This window comes from Phalaenopsis equestris, unplaced genomic scaffold (assembly GCF_001263595.1).
Source record: "Phalaenopsis equestris unplaced genomic scaffold, ASM126359v1 Scaffold000094, whole genome shotgun sequence".
In the NCBI taxonomy this organism is placed as follows: Eukaryota; Viridiplantae; Streptophyta; class Magnoliopsida; order Asparagales; family Orchidaceae; genus Phalaenopsis; species Phalaenopsis equestris.
The window spans coordinates 2,422,367-2,445,064 of record NW_018164536.1 but is presented as its reverse complement, the minus strand read 5'-3'; the positions used below and the strand labels follow the sequence as shown (position 1 = coordinate 2,445,064).

General features: G+C 34.0%; 1 protein-coding gene across 1 annotated transcript in view; it reads left to right on the top strand.

Annotated features, from left to right (window-relative positions):
* The window catches only part of LOC110020321 (DDRGK domain-containing protein 1), a 35,284-nt gene that overhangs the window by 5,130 nt on the left and 7,456 nt on the right, over positions 1-22,698 (top strand). The window contains exons 2-5 of the mRNA XM_020718382.1: positions 4,510-4,600; positions 14,978-15,084; positions 15,169-15,270; positions 15,365-15,526. Of these exons, the coding sequence (XP_020574041.1) occupies positions 4,510-4,600; positions 14,978-15,084; positions 15,169-15,270; positions 15,365-15,526 (462 nt within the window). The remainder of the gene's footprint in view (positions 1-4,509; positions 4,601-14,977; positions 15,085-15,168; positions 15,271-15,364; positions 15,527-22,698) is intronic.

Below are 22,698 nucleotides of genomic sequence, written 5' to 3'. Positions count from 1 at the left end.
TATGGATCTTAATATCGTGAATAATGATAAAACGTTTCTTTTTTACTGGCGCATTAGTAAAAAAGAAGTTGATGAGGCTTTAAAGAAAACCAAGGGTGGAAAGTCTGTAGGACCTGATGATATCTTAATTAAAGTGTGGAAATATTTGGGAGATTTGGGAGTTTCTTGGCTTACTAAACTCTTTAATATTATTTTAAAAACTAAAAAGATGCCTGATGAGTGGAATATATTCTTCATCATCTTTAATATATAATAAGTCCACTATAAGCAGAATTCTTAGCGACACAAATTATTCTTTTAGATTCCCTACAGGTCACCTAATATTTTTCCCATTTCTCTAAACTCTTATATTTAAACTAAATTTTATACTACAACTTATATTTTATTTTTTTGTTGCACATAATTATTCTCTCACCAATTATTTTTATTTACAAATTTTTTTTAATCTTTAAGTACATCTTTTATCACTTATTTAATAGTGTTTGTTACACATAAAATTAGTATCTTTATGACATTCCAAAAATTGAAATATTGAAGTTTACTCATAAAAAAAACAATGTGTCTTTTAAGTGACCTGATCTAATTCCATCACAATATTTTATTGTATTTTTTATCTTATAATTTTTTATCTTAAAATCCAAAACTAATAATTGATATTGAATACTTAAAATTTTCACTTGTAATGATCTTACAATTTTTATATTTTCAACGATCTCTTTTTTTCATAAGAAAATAATCAATTTGGGTTTTATTAGATCTATTTTTATAAGAAATAACATGTTCATCCCTTTTCTTAAATAAAATATTAACAATAATAAACTCATAAGATAAAGCAAAACCTAATATAGTACTACCTTCTTTATTAAACGCTCCAAAATTGTAATCACCATGAATATTTATAAAATCCTCTATCATTCTACCAACATGTCAATTTAAATCTCCTCTAATAAAAATTATTTATTCAACAGGTATCATTTGTATTAATTCTCTAGGTCTTTCAAAAATTTTTCTTTATCTAAATCTACTTGAGGTGCATAAACACTTATAACATTAAAAATCTTCGTACCAACAACAATCTTTAGGGCTATATAAATTAGGGTTATATTTTTATCTCCAATTCTATTAATTTTTGACAACATTATCTTTGAGAGTCTTATCTATAATTACACCTACATCATTTCTAGTGCAACTCCTACCAGAATACCAAAGTTTAAAACCTAAGCTATCAATCACCCTAATATTTTCTCCAACCTATTTAGTCTATAGAATGCATAAGATATTTATCTTCCTATGAATCATGATATCTACTAATTTGATTAATTTACCTATGAGAGTACCTATATTCCAAAATTTTATCTTAATATTAATTTCATGGACTTACTTTTTTTGCTTGCAACAGTCCATAATGTGAGAATTCTTGTTTATTTGACACTACATATGAGGGTCAATGTATCGGCCCTTGTACACTTTTCACTATATTCAAATCATACTACGCGTCACTTCCAGGGGACACCCTAACATTTACACATTATGCCATGATTTTCCGATAAAAATTTTACATTGGTTGCCGACTACCGAACGCAACGCTCCACATAAATTTTGAAAAATAGTCTACATTAAAATTTTGGAACATGATATATGGATTAGTTTTTATATGCTAGATCTAAATCTTTGATTTCTAGCAATCCAATCAAAATAAAGCAACCAAAAAAATCAATATTAGAACCAGATGATTTTTTATATAATAGACTGATTCATCAGTTCAACCTAAAGTTCCGAGCAAAAATAATTTTAGAATTGGATAGAATCAGCCAGAAAATTGCATCATGGCTACACCAGTCCAATTCAATTTTTAAAACATCGGAAACCAATAAAATAGATTTACAAAAGTCTCTTTAAGTAACACTGAAATAAACTTTATTTGGTTACAAAACTAAGGCAAGATTTTGTTAGGATTAAAGCTAAAATTTTACTATAACATTTTAGCAACATAAATTTTGCAATCTACTTAAAAAATAAAATTAAAAAAAAAAATTACAATCTACCTAAATTTCAATTTTCTCTTGTTTTAAGTTAAATACCAAACTGAATTACATTTGGGATCGGCTTTAAGCCCATATCTTTTTGCTTTAGTTATGGATGGTCTTACTGGACATCTACAAGAGGATGTACCTTGGTGTATGCTTTTTGCTGATGATATTCTTCTCGTGGATAAAACGAGAGAAAAAGCCCAGGAAAAACTTGAATTATGGAGGTCTACATTGGAGTCTAAAGGCCTTCGTTTAAGTAGAACTAAAACTGAATACATGGAATGTAATTTTAGTAGTAATAGCTCTAGTGACAGAAGTGTGACTTTGGGTGATCAAATTATTAAAAGGTGTGAACGATTTAGATATCTTGGGTCCGTTGTCCAAAGCGATGGTGATATAGATGGGGATGTTAATAGTAGAATTCAAGTTGGTTGGTTGAAGCGGAGGAATGCTTCGGGCCTTTTGTGTGATAGAAAAGTACCGCTTAGACTGAAAGGAAAATTTTATAAGATGGTGGTGAGACCTGCAATGCTCTATGGCGCTGAATGTTGGCCTTTAAAAGAGAAGCATAATAATAAGTTAAGTGTTGCCGAGATGAGAATGATTAGGTGGATGAGTGGCTTTACACTTAGAGACAAAATGCGGAATGAATATATTCGTGATAGGGTTGGTGTAGCTCCTGTGACGGACAAAATTAGAGAAAGTCGTCTTAGATGGTTTGGTCACATTAAACGTCGGCCATCTGATGACCCAATTAGGAGAGTAGATGTTTTAGATTCGACTTGTGTTAAGAAAGGCAGAGGGTGACCCAGGAAGACTTGGGCTTATTGTATTAAAAATGATCTTAATTTACTAGAACTAAATGAAAATATGACACTAAATAGGACGCAATGGAGAAAAAGGATTCATGTAGCCGACCCCACGTTGTGGGATTAAGGCTTTGTTGTTGTTGTTGTAGTGTATTTGTCACATATAAACTTTCATGCACTAACTGATGTAACTTTTGTCATGTGCTCTGCCTCCATATAATTTATTTATTATGTTGACTGTCAAAATATATAAGTCAATTTAATTAATATACCACATGTATGCAGAAATGAAAGTGACAATGGGTATAAAAAAATATAAAAACAACAAATTTGTCTCATAAAATCAACTGATCAAGAACGATGGACCTTTCTATGAATAAAACAAGAATTAAGAACTTAAACTTGCTAGATAACTCTTTCCACAAGGCCCAAGCTACTAAAGACTTTTTGTGCTAATGATTTTTTATGTCCAAGTTCTTGATTTTTGTTAGCTTACTTTTTTAGCCCGGGGGGATGCCGATTTTTCTTTTAATAGTCAAAATGGTTAATACCATCTTGTCGAAAATTAAAATCTTTGATTAACTTTGATAATTGATTTTGTTGGATTGTTTGTGTTTGAGGTTTAAATATACTAAATTTCATAATTTTGATTACTTTCCAATGCGTAAAGCACTAAACTGTATAAACATGATCACCTAATAGATGTATCTTTACACAATCATTGAGATTTAAAATCATTTTGAATTCCAAATGCTTAAATTTATGGATGATAGGCACAGTTTGGCTCAGTCTCTGATTATATCCTGAAACTAGCATTCATTCGGTTGATATTAAGTTCCATTGGTTGTTAATTTTTTGGCCCCTTTGCATACATACCAGCCAATTCTTATGCATTTACATATTGAACATCTGAACTTTCTTAATACATATCTAACATTTGAAATTTCTTTTTTACAATCCCCTGTAATCTTTTTTATCACATAAAAATACCACTATTTTAACATTAACAAGGTAACATGCACCTTTTTCATGCATAGCTAAGGTAGCATGTATGTAAAAATAGAAATTTAGGTGCTAGATATGTGCGTACTTAAGAATTGAGTGGTATGTACATAAATCTTCCTAAGCTTGTTTGCTTACTTTTTCAATTCAAATATTCTTATAATAAAATATAAACATGTCTTTGCATCTTTAGATAAGTATTGGTGCTTCCATTTGTAAAAGCAAGTGATTAAGAAAATGGGCAATTGAAATTTGCCGCTTGAAGGACAGAGTTCAAGTGATATTTATTTTTGAAGCAGCTTAGGAAGATGTTGCTACATTATCACGTGTGTATTTTAATGAATTTATCCTCTTTTTTCTCTGTAAATCCTAATTATTAAAGGCTATGCTTTCTGCTACTCTGGTTACATTTCTAATATTTTTCTATCTGATAACTCTCTTGTAATATTTTTTTTTTGATTGTCTTGTTTTTCCATTGGTTTTCTTCTTTAGTTTTTCGATGGCATGTTTCTTCTTTCTAATGTCAATTAACTTATGCTCTTTTTTCTATACCTTTTTTTTGTTTTGTTAGAACCGGAAGATTCTTGACATATTGTGCATCATGTGCTTTAAGCGAGCTATCTTGCTGATATTGTTTTAAATAACCTTTATGAATTTGTTATTTCCAGGTGGAGAGGGTGGTTCATCACTCTGGAACTCGTCGTATGCGTAGGAGGCCAGCTGCCATTAATTCTTCTGTTGCCTCAACAAGCGCACAAGGTTAGCTCTTCCTCCATTGTCATCTTCATTAGTTTGGTGGGAGAATTGAAGGACATAATTTGTCTATGTTTATGATATTGCTTCTCTTATTTTGATATATCGTCTAAATCTCACTTCATATCTCAATTGATCTCATGATATTATTAGTGAAATTCTGTATTGTTAATATCAGAAAATTCTTTCTCATTTTCAATTTTTAATCTCATCATCATTATCATCCTGTCTTATCTTAAATATTTGGGGTCGACATTATTTTCCATTGTTTTTTATCTATTGTTGTTTGAAGTGTTTAAACTTATTATTTGGTAGTGATTTTGAACAACTTTAATATCTGCAATCTCAGGTGTGCTTCTTTTCTTTACTAATCTCTTGCTTTAATTTTATCAAATCGTCTAATAGGTGCAATTTCTATCACTCATTCCACATATCTAGACCAACTACATCTATTTTTAGGTATCTTTTCTTTAATAAATGCCACTCCAAATTTTTCTTTATTTTAATCATTCCTTAATTTATCTTTTCTATTTTTTGTCACACATCCATATTAATAATTTAATTTTTGTCACGTTTTTCGTATATATCAATGATTTTTGTATAGCCAATTATTTAGTTTCATACAACATTATCGTCTGGTTATAGTTTTGTAAATTCATCTTTAAGTCTCAATAATATTCTTTCATCAAATAAACCCTTGAGATATTTAGTTATTTTAATCCTTCAACCTTAATTTAGATGTTATATCCTTATATATATTATTTAAATTTTTGTATTATATGTCGAAGATACTTTAACTTATTATAATCAGGTATCATCTTATCTTATACTAATATTAAATGATAGTTGTTAACATTATACTATTATAATTACATATCATGTATCTATTCTATGTTCTACTAATTCTAAGGCTTCTATCTTTTAAATATTTTCTTGATTATTCTAATTTTCCGTTTATTCTAGTGGATGCCTCACTAATTAGAATTATATCATCAATAAAATTTTTACACTAAGGCATCTTGCTTTCAATGCCCTTTCTAAGTATCTAAGTATCTCTGTTATCTATAAAGAAGATATGAAAATAATATTAATTTTTAATGTAAACCTAAGTTTCTTTGGCTACTCCACAACTAATTATAATATCATTAGGTGTTCTGCTTTTAATGTTGTGGAATTTCTTCCCAGTAGGAAATCAGCTTTAGGAAGGATTTTATTTCCTTCTCTTAGAATATACTCCAATAATTATGTTTGCTTTATTTGTATTTCCTTTTTTATGTTCTTCCTTATTTAGAGAGATTCCTATTTTCTTTATGTTTATTTTTATATATGCTGCAGAGTTTGGAATAAGATAATAAAATTATTTTTCTAGTTTCTTCATGGTATTAGAACCTCGTCTCTGGTAGTGGAATTATTTGTCCACGTCGACTACGTAGCCTGGATCGCTCGTTCGTCCATCGGTGTTGTTGAATCTGACATTTTGTCTGTTTTCTACGATGAGATTAGGACAGCGTCTCTTTGTCTGCTTTGTTTACATCGATCGACTTGTCTGTCTTGACCACTCATCAGCCCTTTTTGCTTCCTGCGATGAGATTTGGTTGACGTCTCGAGCATCGTATCTTCCGTTACATTCTGTGGTGGTCTACTTTGACTTCATTTCGAGCATTGTCTGCTTCGTTCTACGGCATTGCCTTCGTCACCTTTGTTTGCTTAGGTCGACGTCTTTGGCAGCTGGAATCAGAAATTTACATACCTTACCTCTCCTTTAGCTGCTAGAGCCCCTCTAGCAGTCGTCCAATGGCCGGTAAAGCCACCAGAATCCCTTCAGCTGGGCAGTAGGCCTTCCTCCTCGAGCTGCCTTTTCAACATTTTAATTGTGAGATTGTGCAAGAGTCGGAGCTCCTCCATTCCTACCACAAATAGCAACCTTATGCAGTCCTAGACATGCATAGGGTTTATGACTATGTACCTTCGGAGATTAGTTCTTAATAACAACACAACAACAACAACAAAGCCTTAATCTCACTACGTTGGGTCGGCTACATGAATCCTTTTTCTCCATTGCGTCCTATTTAGTGCATATTTTCATTTAGTTCTAGTAAATTAAGATCATTTTTTATACAATAAGCCCAAGTCTTCCTAGGTCCACCTCTGCCTTTCTTAACACAATTTGAATCTAAAACATCTATTCTTCTAATCGGATTATCAGATGGTTGGACCAAATCATCTAAGACGACTTTCTCTAATTTTTTCCGTCACAGGAGATTATTTCTTAATAAGAGACCAAAAATTATGTCCAAATAGCCCTTAAACTCCATATTTTTATCACAAACCATAAACTCAATGGCCATAACTTCCTTCATAGTCTCACTTCGTGTTTATGTACACTTGCGGAAAAAGGAAAAAAAGGAACATCTCACGGGCGAGGGTACGTTCTGAGCTCTTTGATCTTAACCATTGCTCCTGGGAAGATCCATAATTATATGGTCTTGTCTTGGCTTGGCTGATCAAGTTTATGACCACAAAATATGAGAAAATTTCTTGCTTTACAGGACAACACATGAGATTTGGGAAGATGCTCGTGAGACCTATTCTAGTGTCAAAAGTACTATAATTTTCTTTTGAGATCGAGACAAATTTGCATGAGCTTTGACAAAAATAATTAAGTGTTACTCAATATTTCAATACACTATCAAGATACTGGTTATAGATAAATATGTATGATATACATGTATGGAACTGCTCGCAATATGATATACATCATCACAATATGCTATGATGTATAAGATAATAGTAGAGAAGAAGAGGTTGATTAAGTTCTTATTGGGTCTAAATAAAAACTTAGATAAGGTCAGAGAGAGAATCATGGGGATGGAGCCTCTCCTCATCATTAGGGAAGCTTTTGCACAAATTCGAAGAGAAGAAAGTAGGAAGAAGCTGATGATTGCAGGAAGTGTGAGTTCATCTAGCACTAAAAGCTCAGCTTTGTGTACACAAAATTCTTCTCATGATTCAAAGCAAAAGTAGAATCATCCTTTATTTGAACATTGTAAGAAATTCCATCACACAAATGAGAAGTGCTGGAAATTACATGGAAAGTTTGTAGATTGAAAACCTATACAAGGGAGGAAGGACCAAGTTAATAAGGCCCATGCTGCTGCGTCTTCCAAAGGGTTGACCGACTCTAGTCCCTTCACCAAGGAATAACTGGAGGTGTTTAAGAAGCTTCTTATCAGCACTACTGAGCAACTTACCAGCTTGATAACACACCAATGTATCATATCCTGCACTTATCTTGCCAACAATGGAAGATCACGACCTTAGATAATAGTAGATTCTAGTGCTTTTGATCACATGATTGGAGACATTCATGCTCTCATTAACTATCAAGAGATCACAACCTCCAAATTTGTTAGACCTGTTGATGGATAACTTCAGGATTGTTGGCAAAAGAGAATTAAAAGTTTTCAAAGATTCATCTTTCTACTGTGCTATATGTTCCTCAATTAGTTTGCAATTTACTTTAAATTAACAAGCTTACTCATGATTTGAATTGTGTTACTAAATCCCATTATAAGTCTTATGAATTTCATGTGGTGGATTCGGGGAAAGTGATTGACAATGTTGAATTTTATCAAGGTCTATACCTTCTCAAGGAGAGTTATTTTCTTAACACAAAATTGCGTTTACTCCACCATCATCTTCTCATCTTTCTGTTGTGTCGGAGCCTGTTGATTGTCGTCCTAGTCATCTCAATTTTCATTATTTTACAAAATTGTACCCCTATCTATTATTAATAAAAAGTCTTTTATTAATGTGAAACTTGCCAATTGGCTAAGTATACTCATCATATAGATTCTCTATCTTAGCACAAACCCTCACATCCTTTCTCGATATTCAACAATAATATTTGGGGACAATTAAAATTAAAAATCATTATTGGAGCTATATGATTTGTCTCCTTTATTGTTGATCACATAGAACTTGTTGGATATTCCTCATGAAAGACAAATTTGAGACTACACAAATTTTTCAGTCATTTTGTGACATGATTTACGCTCAAGTTCAATGCAAAATTTAGATTATCAAAACTGATATTCTAAAGGAATACTTCATCTTGATCCTTGAACCCTATTCTAAAATGAATAGCATCATCCATGTGAGTTTCAATGCTGAGGCTCTACAACAAATGAGATTGCTGGGAGGAGGAATAAACATCTCCTTGAGGCATTTAGGTTTATAATGCTTCTCATGATGCCCCAAAATTTTTTTGGGGAAATGAAGTGCTTACAATCACCTACCTCATCAATAGAATGCCAAGCAGGATCCTTGGATTCAAAGCCCTTCTCTATGTTTTGATGGTAACATACTCTCTTGTTAGAGCATTCTCGTCCAATCTTCCTTTAAAAATATTATGTTGTCTCTTTTGTTTACAATCAACAACCAAGCTGTACAAAGCTTGACCTATAATCTATCAAATATATATTTATTGGCTATGCAACAGAAATGAGTATAAGTGCTGTTATCTCATTACTAAAAAAATATTAGAACTCCATGAATGTTACATTATTTGAAAAATAATCTTACTATCCATAATATGAACTTTAAGGTGAGAGTCTGGGTGATTATTAAATTTGGGACACTACGTGAGATACACTGAACTAGAGGCACCACTACCTATTCCACTTCCCTCTAACCATCCTGCCTCCCAAGTTTCACCACTCGAGGACATTCGTTCTGAGATTGACAACAACGAAATGCACAAGGAACTTTGTGTTTTTAGTAGGAGAAAAAAGTCCACTAGAAAGGATAAAGACAATATGTACCCACATGGCTTCACAACCAAACCTAAATACACACATCTTTGGAGTTTCAAGGGAGGTGGAATCTAGCTGAAGAAAACAAAGAAAGTTGCACAAATTATCTTATCCATTACTATGTTGCCTATTGGAAATTATCGTCTTTTAAAGCTTATGTATATGATCTTGATAGTGCGTAGATATCCAAGTCTATTCATGAATCACTTCAAAGTTCAGAATGTAAAAAAAGTAGTTGAAAAGGAGATCGAAGCATTTGATCTAAATGACACATGGATCTTTACAAAGCTTCCTCCAGATAAAAGACCCGTTGGGCGAAAATAAATGTTCAAAGTCGAGTACAAAACATACGAGAGCATTGAGAGATTTAAGGTCAAGTTGGCGGCTAAAGGTTTCACTTAGTCTTATGGGATAATCTATTAAGAAATCTTTGCACCAGTGACCAAGCTAAACTATGTAAGAGTTCTTCTATCATCGATAGTGTAAATAGAGTAAGAAATGTATAAATTTGATATCAAGAATATTTTTTTGAATGGAGATCTTGAGGAAAAATTGTATATGGAGATCTCACAAGGATTAAAATATATTTCAAATAAATATGTTGTTTGTAAACTTAAAAAGTCACTTTATGCCCCCAAACAATCTCCACGGACTTGGTTTGACAAGTTTGCCAAGACTATGAAATCTGATGGGTACACCCAATGCCAAGTTGATCATACACTATTTATAGAACATACACAAGGAGATAAAAATGTTATACCCATTGTTTATGTAGATGATATGGTCCTGAAAAGTGATGATGAAAAAGAAATTAAGAAGATTAAAGAGGTTCTTGTCACTAAATTTGAGATTAAGGATTTAGGAGCTCTGAGATACTTTTTGGTTGTTGAAGTGGCTAGGTACAAGATGGGAATTATGACATCCCAAAGAATGTACATCTTGATCTATTAAACGAGATACGAATGCTGGGGTATAAATCTGTTGAGATTTCTATAGATTTCAACAAAAAAAAAGTTATATTCAAGCGGAGAAAAAATACTAGCAAAAAAAGTACATACCATATATTAGTTGGAAAGTTTATATACTTGTCACACACTAGATCTGATATAACTTATTCTGTCAGTATCGCGAGTTAACATATGAATAGTTCAAATCAAGATCATTTGGAGATGATTTATAAAATATTGAGATTTCTTAAGAAGTCCCCTGTAAGAGGGTTATTTTTATGAAATTAGACAATAGAGTTGTCGATGATTATACTGATGCTAGTTGGGTAGGAGAACTCACAGGCTAAAGATCAACATTTGTGTATTGTTCCTATGTATGAGAAAATCATATTACATGGAGGAGCAAGAAGCAAGTAGTGGTCTCTAAAAATAGTGCAAAATAAGAGAACGAGATATGAAAAAATGCAGGTTCAAAAAATAATGAATTGTGATGTTCCACAGTCAATCCCATAAACTTTTTTTGTGGAAATCAAATCACCATTAGTATTTCGAAGAATCCTGTGCATCATTACCTCTGTTTTAAAGGGCGTTTCCGGGGCGAGGCGTGCCCCTAGGCGAGGCGCGAGCCAATTCTCCCCAAGCCCATGAGGGGGATGCAAACCTCACGAGGCTTACGTACGGAAACACCCTGAACGTGTTCACGTGGGTATGTTGCGCCCCACGTGGCGTACACCCTACTTTTGAATCGGATAAAAAAATCTTTAATTTTCTAGACCTAACTCATTCACACGTCTCTCTTGCATGCGATGACCTCTTAATTGTCGATTCCGCAGGTGTCCTCTCTCACACGATTCCGCAGGTGTCCTCTCTCACACGCAGAAGATCCTGCAAGCATTGATCCCACGAGCACTTTGTGCTTCTTCTTTCGCACGTAGATAATCCCATAGTCGTTTGCGTAGCCTGCTTCTCTCCAGCATGTAGATCTTGCAGGCGTAGATCTCGTAGCCGCTGTTTGCTTCCTCTCTCGCATGGGGCAATGCGTGCCTCTGGACGAGGCGTGAGCCAATTCGCCCCAAGCCCACGGGGGGATGTAAACCTCACAAGGTTTACGCACGGGAACACCCTGAATATGTTTGCGACGCGTACACCCTACTTTTGAATCGGATAAAAAAAATCCCTAATTTTCCAGACCTACCTCATTCATGAGTCTCTCGCGCATGCAGACGAGCCCGCAATTGTCGATTCTGCAGGCGTCCTCTCTCGCACGCAGAAGATCCTGCAGGCGCCGTCTGCTTCCTCTCTTGCATGTAGACAATCCCACAGGTGTCTATGCGGCCCGCTTCTCTCCCGCTTGTAGATCTCGCAGGTGTTGATCCTGTAACCGCTGTTTGCTTCCTCTCTCGCATGTAGACGACTGCTCAGCAGCGCAACCGTCGCTCACTCACGACTTCTGCTTCTCTCTTGTAGCTCGATTTCATTTGGTAAGAAAATGGATGTAATTTTTATTGTCTTAGAAGTTAATAATTGATTATTTCACTATAGCTACAGTGAGTTTGCTGTAGCTACTGTATTTTCATTGTAGTTATGGCAAAACCACAAATTTGATATATTTTTTTCATGTTTTCTAGAGCCTAGAGGTGGATTTGATTTGATTTTTTTATTTTAATATATAAGGTTGGTTATTAGCCTGTAATGGAATGGGGGGATTGTCTGACTGATAGCGGTCGTACTAGCAAGGACTTTTGGGAAGATCGCCTTTCAAGGAAAGTCTACTCATTTCTTTTATGATGATGAAATTTTTTTTGCTTGCGAGACCTTTTGCTTTCTCACTATTAAATTTTCTCTTAATTTCTGGGTAATTTGCAAGTTCTTGGCTGATTTGTGGCTAATGTTTTGAAAATCAAAATGATGATTATTTATCAAAACATGCTTTTGATTCTGATTGAAAGCATTCAAAATATTTACTCTCTGGTGTATAAAATACTTCACATTCTTTATACCAGAAATGATATGAATCAGAAAAAAATTAGCACTACTCTCTCATTTCACTAGGCTTCATGCTAGGCAATCGAAATGAAATCTTTGTATCTTGTCTTCCTTGTATATTTTTTTTCTTTTTCTCTAGCATTTGTTGGTAAATATTCTTCATGTACTCCCATTATTCTTGAGTAAATATATTGTGATTTTTTTTATAAAAAATATCAGTTGATGTGTTATTAAACAAATCTTTATTTATGGAGAGCATACTTTTGGTATATACTTCTTTGCCGTGGACCACAGCCAATAAATTCCTTTGCTATTTGATTATGTGCCTTCTTACGATTAATTTGTATCATATGAATATCTTTTATCTATTCTCCGAACTTCCTGTTAATTATCTTGACATAAAAATTGCTTTATAGTTTATCTTTCTAACTGGAAACCAAAGTTGTAACTGAAATTAATGTAATTTTTATAAGCTTATATATCGTTATTCTATCTCATGGCTTCATTATATGACTCATAAGTTTGGTTTATCTATAGTTAGCATAATCTCGAGTATCTTCTTTGTTCTTAAATGTTGGTGCTCAAATGTTTCTTCTCCAATTATTTAATCTTATTCTTTAAAATTCCATCAAATCTTCAAAATCACTGCATTATTTTCTAATACTCTCGAAATCTAAATAGGTATTTTATCTTTATTTATAGTCTTATCTTTATACAAAATTTTCAGACCAAACTCCAACTCACTTTTTTGGATCAATTTAGAATATATTTATTTTATTTTACTATTTTATCATCGTGCTCTTCCAAAGTTATTTCTTCCTTAAATTTAAATAAAAGAAAAATTTGAATTAAGAAAAAAAGGCTGTATGCATGACTCTGGCTAACATGACCATTGTTGGTTTCTTATAAAAACTAAATCTTCTTTGCATTTAATTGTTAAATTTAATCTCCCTCAGTAAACTTTTACCAATCTGATTAAGTCTACTTTTTAATGTGCTAGAAAGTGTTCATGCTGCTTAAAACTGGATTGATTTTCTATATAAAAAACTAAGTACTGCAAGTGCTAGAATTAAAACAGTCCAACATGACTATTCCATGAATGACTTCTTATTTGTAATAACTCAAACTAGTTCAACGGCACTTTATTTGTAATAACTGAAACTAAGTATTGTGTTCTTTTATTTTTCTATTAATATTGGACGTGCTGCTTGTAATTAGAATTAAGGGAGATTAAACGGTTCCTTAGATTTTCTCACATGGTGTTTGGACATTAGGCATTTTGGTTTATTCTTGCTTCTCAAGTTTTATGACCACCATCTGTTGTGCTGATGCTCCTTGTCATTGATTTTTGCTCTATTGGTCTCATTTTCAAACTTTGCTTATAAATGTTTGCTTGTTGATCTGTGCTCATCTTTGTTTTTTGTGTGTCAATTTCTTCTCGATGTCAACCTGTAGTCGGTGTCCTTTGCTTATTTTTTTTACTCATTCTTAAGCTCTGCTGTTGATTTCTTTTGCTGTTGATCTCTGCATCCATCCTGTTGTCGATCTCTCTTATTCAAAATGACATCTATTTATTAAATATCTGAACAAATAATTCCTAATTTATCTTCTAGTAATTTTTAAATGGAAAAGAACTACTTAATATGATCTGAACTAATTCGAGCTTTTCTTAAAGGGAAAGGGAAACTAAATGAAATGCTAGGTATCAAACCTAATTAAGGAGATGCAATATTTGATGTTTAGGATGAGAAATATTCCTTGATAATATCATGATTATGGAATGTAATGACTAGAAATCACTGACACATGTATATTTTTAACCAATATAAAAGACCATTGTGATTCCTTAAGACAAACATATTCGAAATCAAAGGATGCATTCCTTATATTTGAGATTAAAATGAATACTACCACTATATAATAAGGTAATACACCTATCACAAAATATGCTTAGCTCTTGAAGAATGTGGCAAGAATTAAAACACTACTGAGCCATCAAATTGAAGCGCAACGAGGATGTGATTATTGTGATAAAATTTATTTAGGATAATGCAGTCTTTTACTTTCTTGAGGGCCTTAATGTATATTTTGATTGAGTTAGAATTTAAATCCCGAGAAAGATGATGTAGTTTCTCTTAATGAGAACATGTCTATCATTCGAGCTAAGGATAGCAAGTGTCAGAATTAAAATTTTCATGCAATTTCCATCCCTGAATGGCTACTCGTGGCAACAATTCAAATTAATATCTGGATTTTGAAATTATTGATTAGAGAAATCTCTCATTCAAATGAACTTTATTTATTATTTTAACTTTCATTTCCTGTGTAAATTTCCTTTTTTTCTCTCTATAACACTTATATAAACCTCTGGTTGCTTGTAATTAGAATTGATTGAAATCAACATTATTCTTTTAGATTTTCTCACAATAAGAATGCCATTTTATAACCAGATACATGAATTGAGCAAAAGGCATTTGTTGCTGATATTTTATCTCATGTTGGGTGGGTGGGGAGGAAATGCAGATTGAACTGGTTTAAAATCAACCTGATTTGCTTGCATTATTCATGATGAACTCTTATTCTATTTGATAGAAGGTTGGCCGTAATTTTAATATTATAGTAATTATGATTATCAGATCTTCCTTCTGGAAGTGACGATGAGGTTCCTGAGGATGATAATTATGTTGCTAAAGCTTCGACAAAAAAAGAGAGGAAAAGACAAGAGCGTGAAGCACAAAGACAGGTTATCGTCTTTTAAATATTCCTTTCTTGTGGCTATATTTTTTTTTATAAAAAAACATTTTGTAAAATCACATTTCCTTTTAAGGCTGAGGATGCTGCAAGAGAATCTAGAAAAACAAAGCAAGATCGCTATGAAGAATTGAGGAGAAGGAAGGATGAGGATCGTGAAGCAAGAGAGCGTGCTATGGTTGATTTTTGCTGTACTTGCTTTCATCAGTCAGACCACAAAACACAGAGCTAGTTAAATTCATGTAATTATAACATTCTGTAAGCTGTTTTAGGAAGAAGAAGCTCTAGCTCAGAGAGCAAAGGAGGATGCTGCTGCTGCTTTGGAATTTGAGAAATGGAAAGGGGAATTTTCTATTGATGCAGAAGGTACTACAGCAAGTGAAAATCAAGAGGAAACTCAGGGTTTACTGAGTAACTTTGTCGAATACATCCAGGTGAATTTACTTCTTTTTCTATTTTGTTCGATTATATGGTTCATTCATTGGATGATATTAGTCAGAAAACATGAAACTTGCTGATATCAAGCTTTCCCAGGCTCTATTTTCTTTAATGTTAATGATTTTTTTTAAATTTTTGTTAAATTTGTTTTGCAAGGTTAATTTTATAATGGAGAACATGTGTATGACAGTTTTTTCTCGTATCTCTTGGTCATGGGAGGCTGCATAATGGAGGCATACGCCAAGGATGGTGCCTCCAGGCCACCTAATTACATTTTATTTTCTCTGTAGGCTTCATTGGCATTAAAAATTGTATCTATTGCTCGGGAACTGGGGAAATGCGATATTAATTTTTGGCTAGATGAGTGGACCTTATGTGGCCCTCTTGCAAACTCTGCTACTGGGGTGTATTCACAAGATCTTCTGGTTGCTGATACTTGTTCTGATGGCTGTTGGATATACATAAAATTAGTCAGCTTATTGATGATGATCTTGTGGATTTAATTAGCACTATCCCTATTGAACTTAAGTGACCGAGAAGATGAGAAACAAAATGTCTGCCACTGATTTTATTTCCCAATTAATTGCTAACAAATATGTTCCATCCCACCAGGTTTCTTGGGGAACCAGAATCTGGAACCGTTTCCTTAAGCCTTCTCAGTTCTTCTTCACTTTGAGAATGCTCTTACAGCTGCTTCCTACTGATTATATTCTAAAGCTTAAGGGCCTCATGTTTTCCTCCATCCATCAGCTTTGTAAAATGGAGGAGAGTTTTTCCATATTTTTTTTCTCCTGCTACTCTACTATCAAAATCTGGAACGAAATCAAGGAATTATTTGTTGTCTCAATGCCTACTGATTGATATAGATCCTTGGACCATTGTTTGGATTACTGGAGAAAACCTCACAAAGTCGATGCACATTTCTAGAAACTAGTCCCTTTTATTTTTTGCTGGTTCATTTGGCTTGCCAGAAATAGCGCTAAACATGATAACTGTCAGATCTCACCTGCGAGGGCAAATAGGAATAATAAATCTTTCATCTCTAAATCTATTTCCTTCAGCAATTCTAGAGCCACTGACTTTAAAGGGAAGGGCGTGGTGTTCGGTCCATTCCTCTCAATTCCCATTACAAAAACTTCACGAAGCTTATTTTCAGGCTAAACCAATTAGGCCTTACGTAAAGGTGAACATTGATGGCAGTTTTTGTACTAGCAAAGCTGGGATTGGTGGCTTTTTCAGAAATCATTTGGGGCATTGCCTTCTCTTATTCTCTTCTCCTTGCTGTCCTATTTCTCCCCTTGCTCTCGCTGTTGGCTGTGATTTACGCCTTATTGCTGGCTGTCAAGTTAATTTGGAAATTCATTTATAATGATACAGAATCCTTATTGATTTTTAATATGTGCAGTTGTAAATCTTGCTGTCCTTTGTCCCTACATGTCATCTGGAGAAGAATTGCTGATCTCCTTCCTAAATTCAATGCTGTCTAGTCTCACACACTGAGGGAGGCTAATAGACCTGCTAATTTCCTAGCCAAGGTTGGTGCTTCTAATGTGGTATCAATATGATACTTCCCCATCTCCTGAGCTAGCTTTGATGATTCATGGAGACTGTTTTGTCTTCCTTTTGTCAGCCTGTCATTGAGATTTTTTACTTTGTCTGTTTTTTGTCTCTTGTATTCCTTCGGCTGATTAATGAAGATCCTGTTTGCTGGAAAAAAAAAATTACAATAAATCCTTTTTTGGTTGAGCTCATTGCTCCAATTAGTGTTATTAGGAAACTCTTGGATGTTATTGTCTAGTTAACATATTTATATGTATTAAAAATATATTTAATGAAGGAATTGTATAATAATTTTCAAAACACAATTGAAGGAGAGAAAATTGTAAGTGAAATGTAATTGAAATGATACGAATCTTCGAAATATACTTTATGATCATATTATCTTACGGCCCCCACTAAAAAAATTATTTTAACCTGCTACTTTTCTTGGTTTTTTCAATTTCATGTACATTTTTTTATCCAACTAAAATTTTTCTTCGGTAGTTATCGTACTTCAGCAAGATTTTAGCCTCTCCCTATATGCATTTTTTTTCTTATGCTATTTAGGTATCTTGTTTCACTAGCAGACATGTGCTTTGAAAATTGTATTTATCTTCTTCTGACTGAAGAATTTATGCCTCATGCTCTATATTTCTTTTTGGGTTCATGATTTCTTCCATTTCTTTTACTTGGTGATAATTTGAAGATGCAGCTTTTGCAACTAGATATGGCATTTGCCATTGTTTCTACTGGCAACAGGTCACTTTATATGTAGGTTTGTCTAGTTTATGATGGTTAATTACCATTTTATCAATTTTGTTAGGAACGAGACGTCGTGTTCTTGTTTGCTGAAATTTATTGAACCAATGTACCTCTTGAACCTGGTAAAATTAGTTTCAATTAGCTAGAGCGACTGATTGACCAGTCATTTTAACCTGTTGGTATGACATCTGCAGTCAGATTTGTGGTTTTGATTGAATAGGATATAAAACGTCACTACCACAAAGTAGGGAAAAAAAATATTGAGTTAGAATATTCCAAGCCAAATTTAATTAAGGATTTATCCATTGCTCTTTATTATATGTATTTAACCGCCCATTATAAACAGAACAAAAAAAAAAAAAAAAAAAAAAAAAGACCCATTATAAACAGAACAAAAAAAAAAAAAAAAATCGAAGTGTATGGATGAGAATTGATGGTGAGCTGAACATGTCCATACCTTAATTTGGCTTAAAAAATCTTGAGTAAACTTTTTCTATTCAAACAACCAACGGCAGTATTGTTGAACTGTTGGTCTAATTTTTCAAATGGAGATCAGCGGTCACCTGTTCAACTTTTGATCTGTTTTTTATAACATCATGAACATGAGCTTTCAAGGATAGGATCAATACTTTTATATTGTTTCTTAGGTAGCTTATTGGATTTTGTTTAAATATGTAAATGTAATCGTCTTTTTTTTTTTGTTTAAATAGTAGTTCAACTAGTTTTTGCTTAACTGACCTACTTGGTCTTTTCTCCAACATGAGAGTTAATAAAGAAAAAAATCAGAGGAATCTTCAATTGATTTTCTCATTGTGGCATGAGATATCGAACTAAGTTTAAAGATTGTGGGTACTAATTGTTTATGGCGCAAGCCTCCATAGTTTATTATCCATGCTGCCCAAAAACTATCTCAATTAAGGATATTCATTTGTGTTCTTGATTCAGCATTAGGGGACCTAAGTACTTGGTTTAGTCAAAAGGTGATAGGTCCACTGGATATCAAGCACACAAGAGAAACGATTGGATGACTTAGCATGGTTGTAGAAATATGGGCTTTACATTTTGTAATGAGGGGATTGCCCAGCGATAAGGACTACTCAACTTTTGTCTAGAGGGAGAGATAACGGTAGTTAAAATCACTTCGAGTCACTAGTGGAAAATTACCTAAGTTGGGAAGAAGGGATCTAATGGTATGTCAAAAGCCTCTTAGATACCCATTGTTGGGAATAGGTATTGTGAATATTCAAGGAATTGAGATGCCTTATAATTGCACTTAAATGGATTTTCAGAGCCAATATGCCATTTCTCTATGCATTGCATGGTAAACTGATTAAGAGGGAAATAAAATGGATCTTATAAAAGACAGGATGACCCAATGCACATGTAGTCAGCTATGAAGTGCAAAAATGCTATTTTACTCTAGTGCTACATATATACTGACATGAAATAGGGCTATGTGAAATAGATGTGCATTGTTGAGGCTTTTGTCAAGTAGGTCCAATGTTTGTAGCCTGGGTTATGTAGTTGAATGCTACAATATCTTTGTTTCTTGTTTACAATGGGCATAATGTTTTTTAATAAATTTAGTAGAAAAATGGCATATTGATGGAGAAGTTCTCTAATGGTTTTATTAAGTTTAGCTTTGAAAATATTTACCTAGAGAGCTTAAGCACATATATTAAAAAAAAAGAAAAAGAAAAAGAAAAAGAAAAAGTGTTTATATGGGGTGGTTTATGCTTATTTAAAATTAAATTCCTAAATATGAAGTTCAAATATGCTTTCTTAAAAGCAACTTTTCTGAGGCAGTATTTGAAAAAGTTGTAAAAAGCTCCTATCCGAATAGACATTCACTTCTTGTTTGCTGTTTTTCTCATCACAAAAGTAGTAGAAATACTATCACAAATGAAGCCTAAATAACATATGCATCATCGATAGATAGTATATGAAAAGTTTTGTCGTTCTTTGGGTAAATGTAATATGAAAATAAATAGAAAAATGTGAGATGTAGGGAGAATGTGTATTAAACATCTATTGGAGAGCAACCTTATAGTCTAACAATATGACATTTATAGCACAATAGAGTTCAATCCAATACAACAACAAAAACAACAACAAAGCCTTAATCCCACTACGTGGGGTCGGCTACATGAACCCTTTTTCTCCATTGCGTCCTGTTTAGTGCCATATTTTCATTTAGTTCTAATAAATTAAGATCATTTTTTAAACAATAAGCCCAAGTCTTCCTAGGTCTACCTTGACCTTTCTTAACATAAGTCGAATCTAAACATCTACTCTCTTAATCAGATCATCAGATGGTCGACGTTTAATATGACCAAACCATCTAGGACGGCTTTCTCTAATTTTTGCCGTCAAAGGAGCTACACCAATCCTATCATGGATATATTCATTTTGCATTTTGTCTCTAAGCGTAAAGCCACTCGCCACTCATCTCATTCTCATTCCCTAATCATTCTCATCTCGGAATCACTTAACTTAGTATTATGTTTCTCTTTTAAAGACCAACATCCAACGCCATAGAGCATTGCAGGTCTCACCACCGTCTTATAAAATTTTACTTTTAGTCTAAGCGGTACTTTTCTATCACACAAAAGGTCCAAGGCATTCCTCCACTTCAACCAACCAACTTGAATTCTACCATTAACATCTCCATCTATATCACCATATATCACCATCACCATCGCTTTGAACAACAGACCCAAGATATCTAAATAGTTCACACTTTTAATTAATTTGATCTCCCAATGTTACACTTTTGTCACCAGAGCTACTGCTACTAAAGTTACATTCAATGTATTTAGTTTTAGTTCAATCCAATAGCTATAACAAAATATATATGAATAAAAATGATTAAGAGTGCCATACAAATTAAAATATTAGAAATATAATTGTTTATAAAATAATTTAAATGTTTCTCAATGGATCTACGTTGTTATGAAATAATTCTACATATGAATGGCCTCTATAGAATTGTATGCAGTCAAGTGTATTTCCAAAAGATTTTCTATACAGTTACGTAGGTTATGTATTGTATGCATACACTACATAGTCTTTGTTGCAATGTAACATAATATATATATATATATATATATATATTTAAACGAACCCAAAAATATTTTATTGCATGAGAATTTTAAGATTGAAAGCGACATAAACTATAAAGTCTCTTCAGACGAAATTATGAAGTTTGTTCTAAGAGAAGAAAATCTCCTTTCAAAAACAACCCACCAAACTATTCATTCCCCGACAACACACCCAACTTTTCCTTCTTTCCCAATACATTGTACCCACTCAAGACTATTCATTAAACACTAATTAACAAAATCCAATGAGATTTTCAACTATCACCATTATAGGAGAATGTAGCTTCGGAGAAAATGTTGCATGCGGATGAGATAAATACGTATTATATATTAATTTATAATATCTTGGTGATATTGTGGTGGTATTATACTAAAATATCATCAAAATAATACACATAGTAGTATTCTGATGATATTTATACCAATCTACACCTATGGTGTCATGGTCACACATAGGAGATATGAGATTCGGTGGCCGGAGAGAGACACTGCACCACTTTCTGCTTGGGTTGGAGATAGCCAACTCGCCTGCAAACTGGGGACACATGCTCTCCAAGAGGCAGAGGAACAACAGGAAGATTGTCACAGTTGCAGATCTCGATCACGAAGCAATCAGGATCATGGAAGAAGATCTGTTAGTATTCTGATGATATTTATACCAATCTACACCTTTGGTGTCATGGTCACACATAGGAGATATGAGATTCGGTGGCCGGAGAGAGACACTGCACCACTTTCTGCTTGGGTTGGAGATAGCCAGCTCGCCTGCAAACTGGGGACACATGCTCGCCAAGAGGCAGAGGAACAACAGGAAGATTGTCACAGTTGCAGATCTCGATCACGAAGCAATCAGGATCTTGGAAGAAGATCTGTTAGTATTCTGATGATATTTATACCAATCTACACCTTTGGTGTCATGGTCACACATAGGAGATATGAGATTCGGTGGCCGGAGAGAGACACTGCACCACTTTCTGCTTGGGTTGGAGATAGCCAGCTCGCCTGCAAACTGGGGACACATGCTCGCCAAGAGGCAGAGGAACAACAGGAAGATTGTCACAGTTGCAGATCTCGATCACGAAGCAATCAGGATCATGGAAGAAGATCTGTTAGTATTCTGATGATATTTATACCAATCTACACCTTTGGTGTCATGGTCACACATAGGAGATATGAGATTCGGTGGCCGGAGAGAGACACTGCACCACTTTCTGCTTGGGTTGGAGATAGCCAGCTCGCCTGCAAACTGGGGACACATGCTCGCCAAGAGGCAGAGGAACAACAGGAAGATTGTCACAGTTGCAGATCTCGATCACGAAGCAATCAGGATCTTGGAAGAACCACTATGATCCCTCCTTCAACTCTCCTACACACATAAATAATCCCCAGTTCATCCAGCTTCTTCTCCACCAAATCCAAGCTCTCGCACTGAAATGAGATGTGATTGTCCTTCGGATTAATCTCGCGATTCAAAGGAATGATTTCGGGATCCTTCGATTGCAGGAGATGGATTCCAATCCCATAATTGAACAACTAGGCCCCGTCGAAATTGAACGATTCGGGTCTTCGAATGGGGGTGAAACCGAGTACATTTTGATAGAAATCTAGGGATTCGTAGATGCATCGGAAGATCAGAGAGATGTGGTTGAGAGAGGTGAGGGGAAGAGGGGCTTCTTATTTAAGACTTACCATCATCATATTACTAACCCTAGATCTGAGGAGTACTCGATTGCAGATCGCTCCGGAGGATAAAGAGGAAATAGATG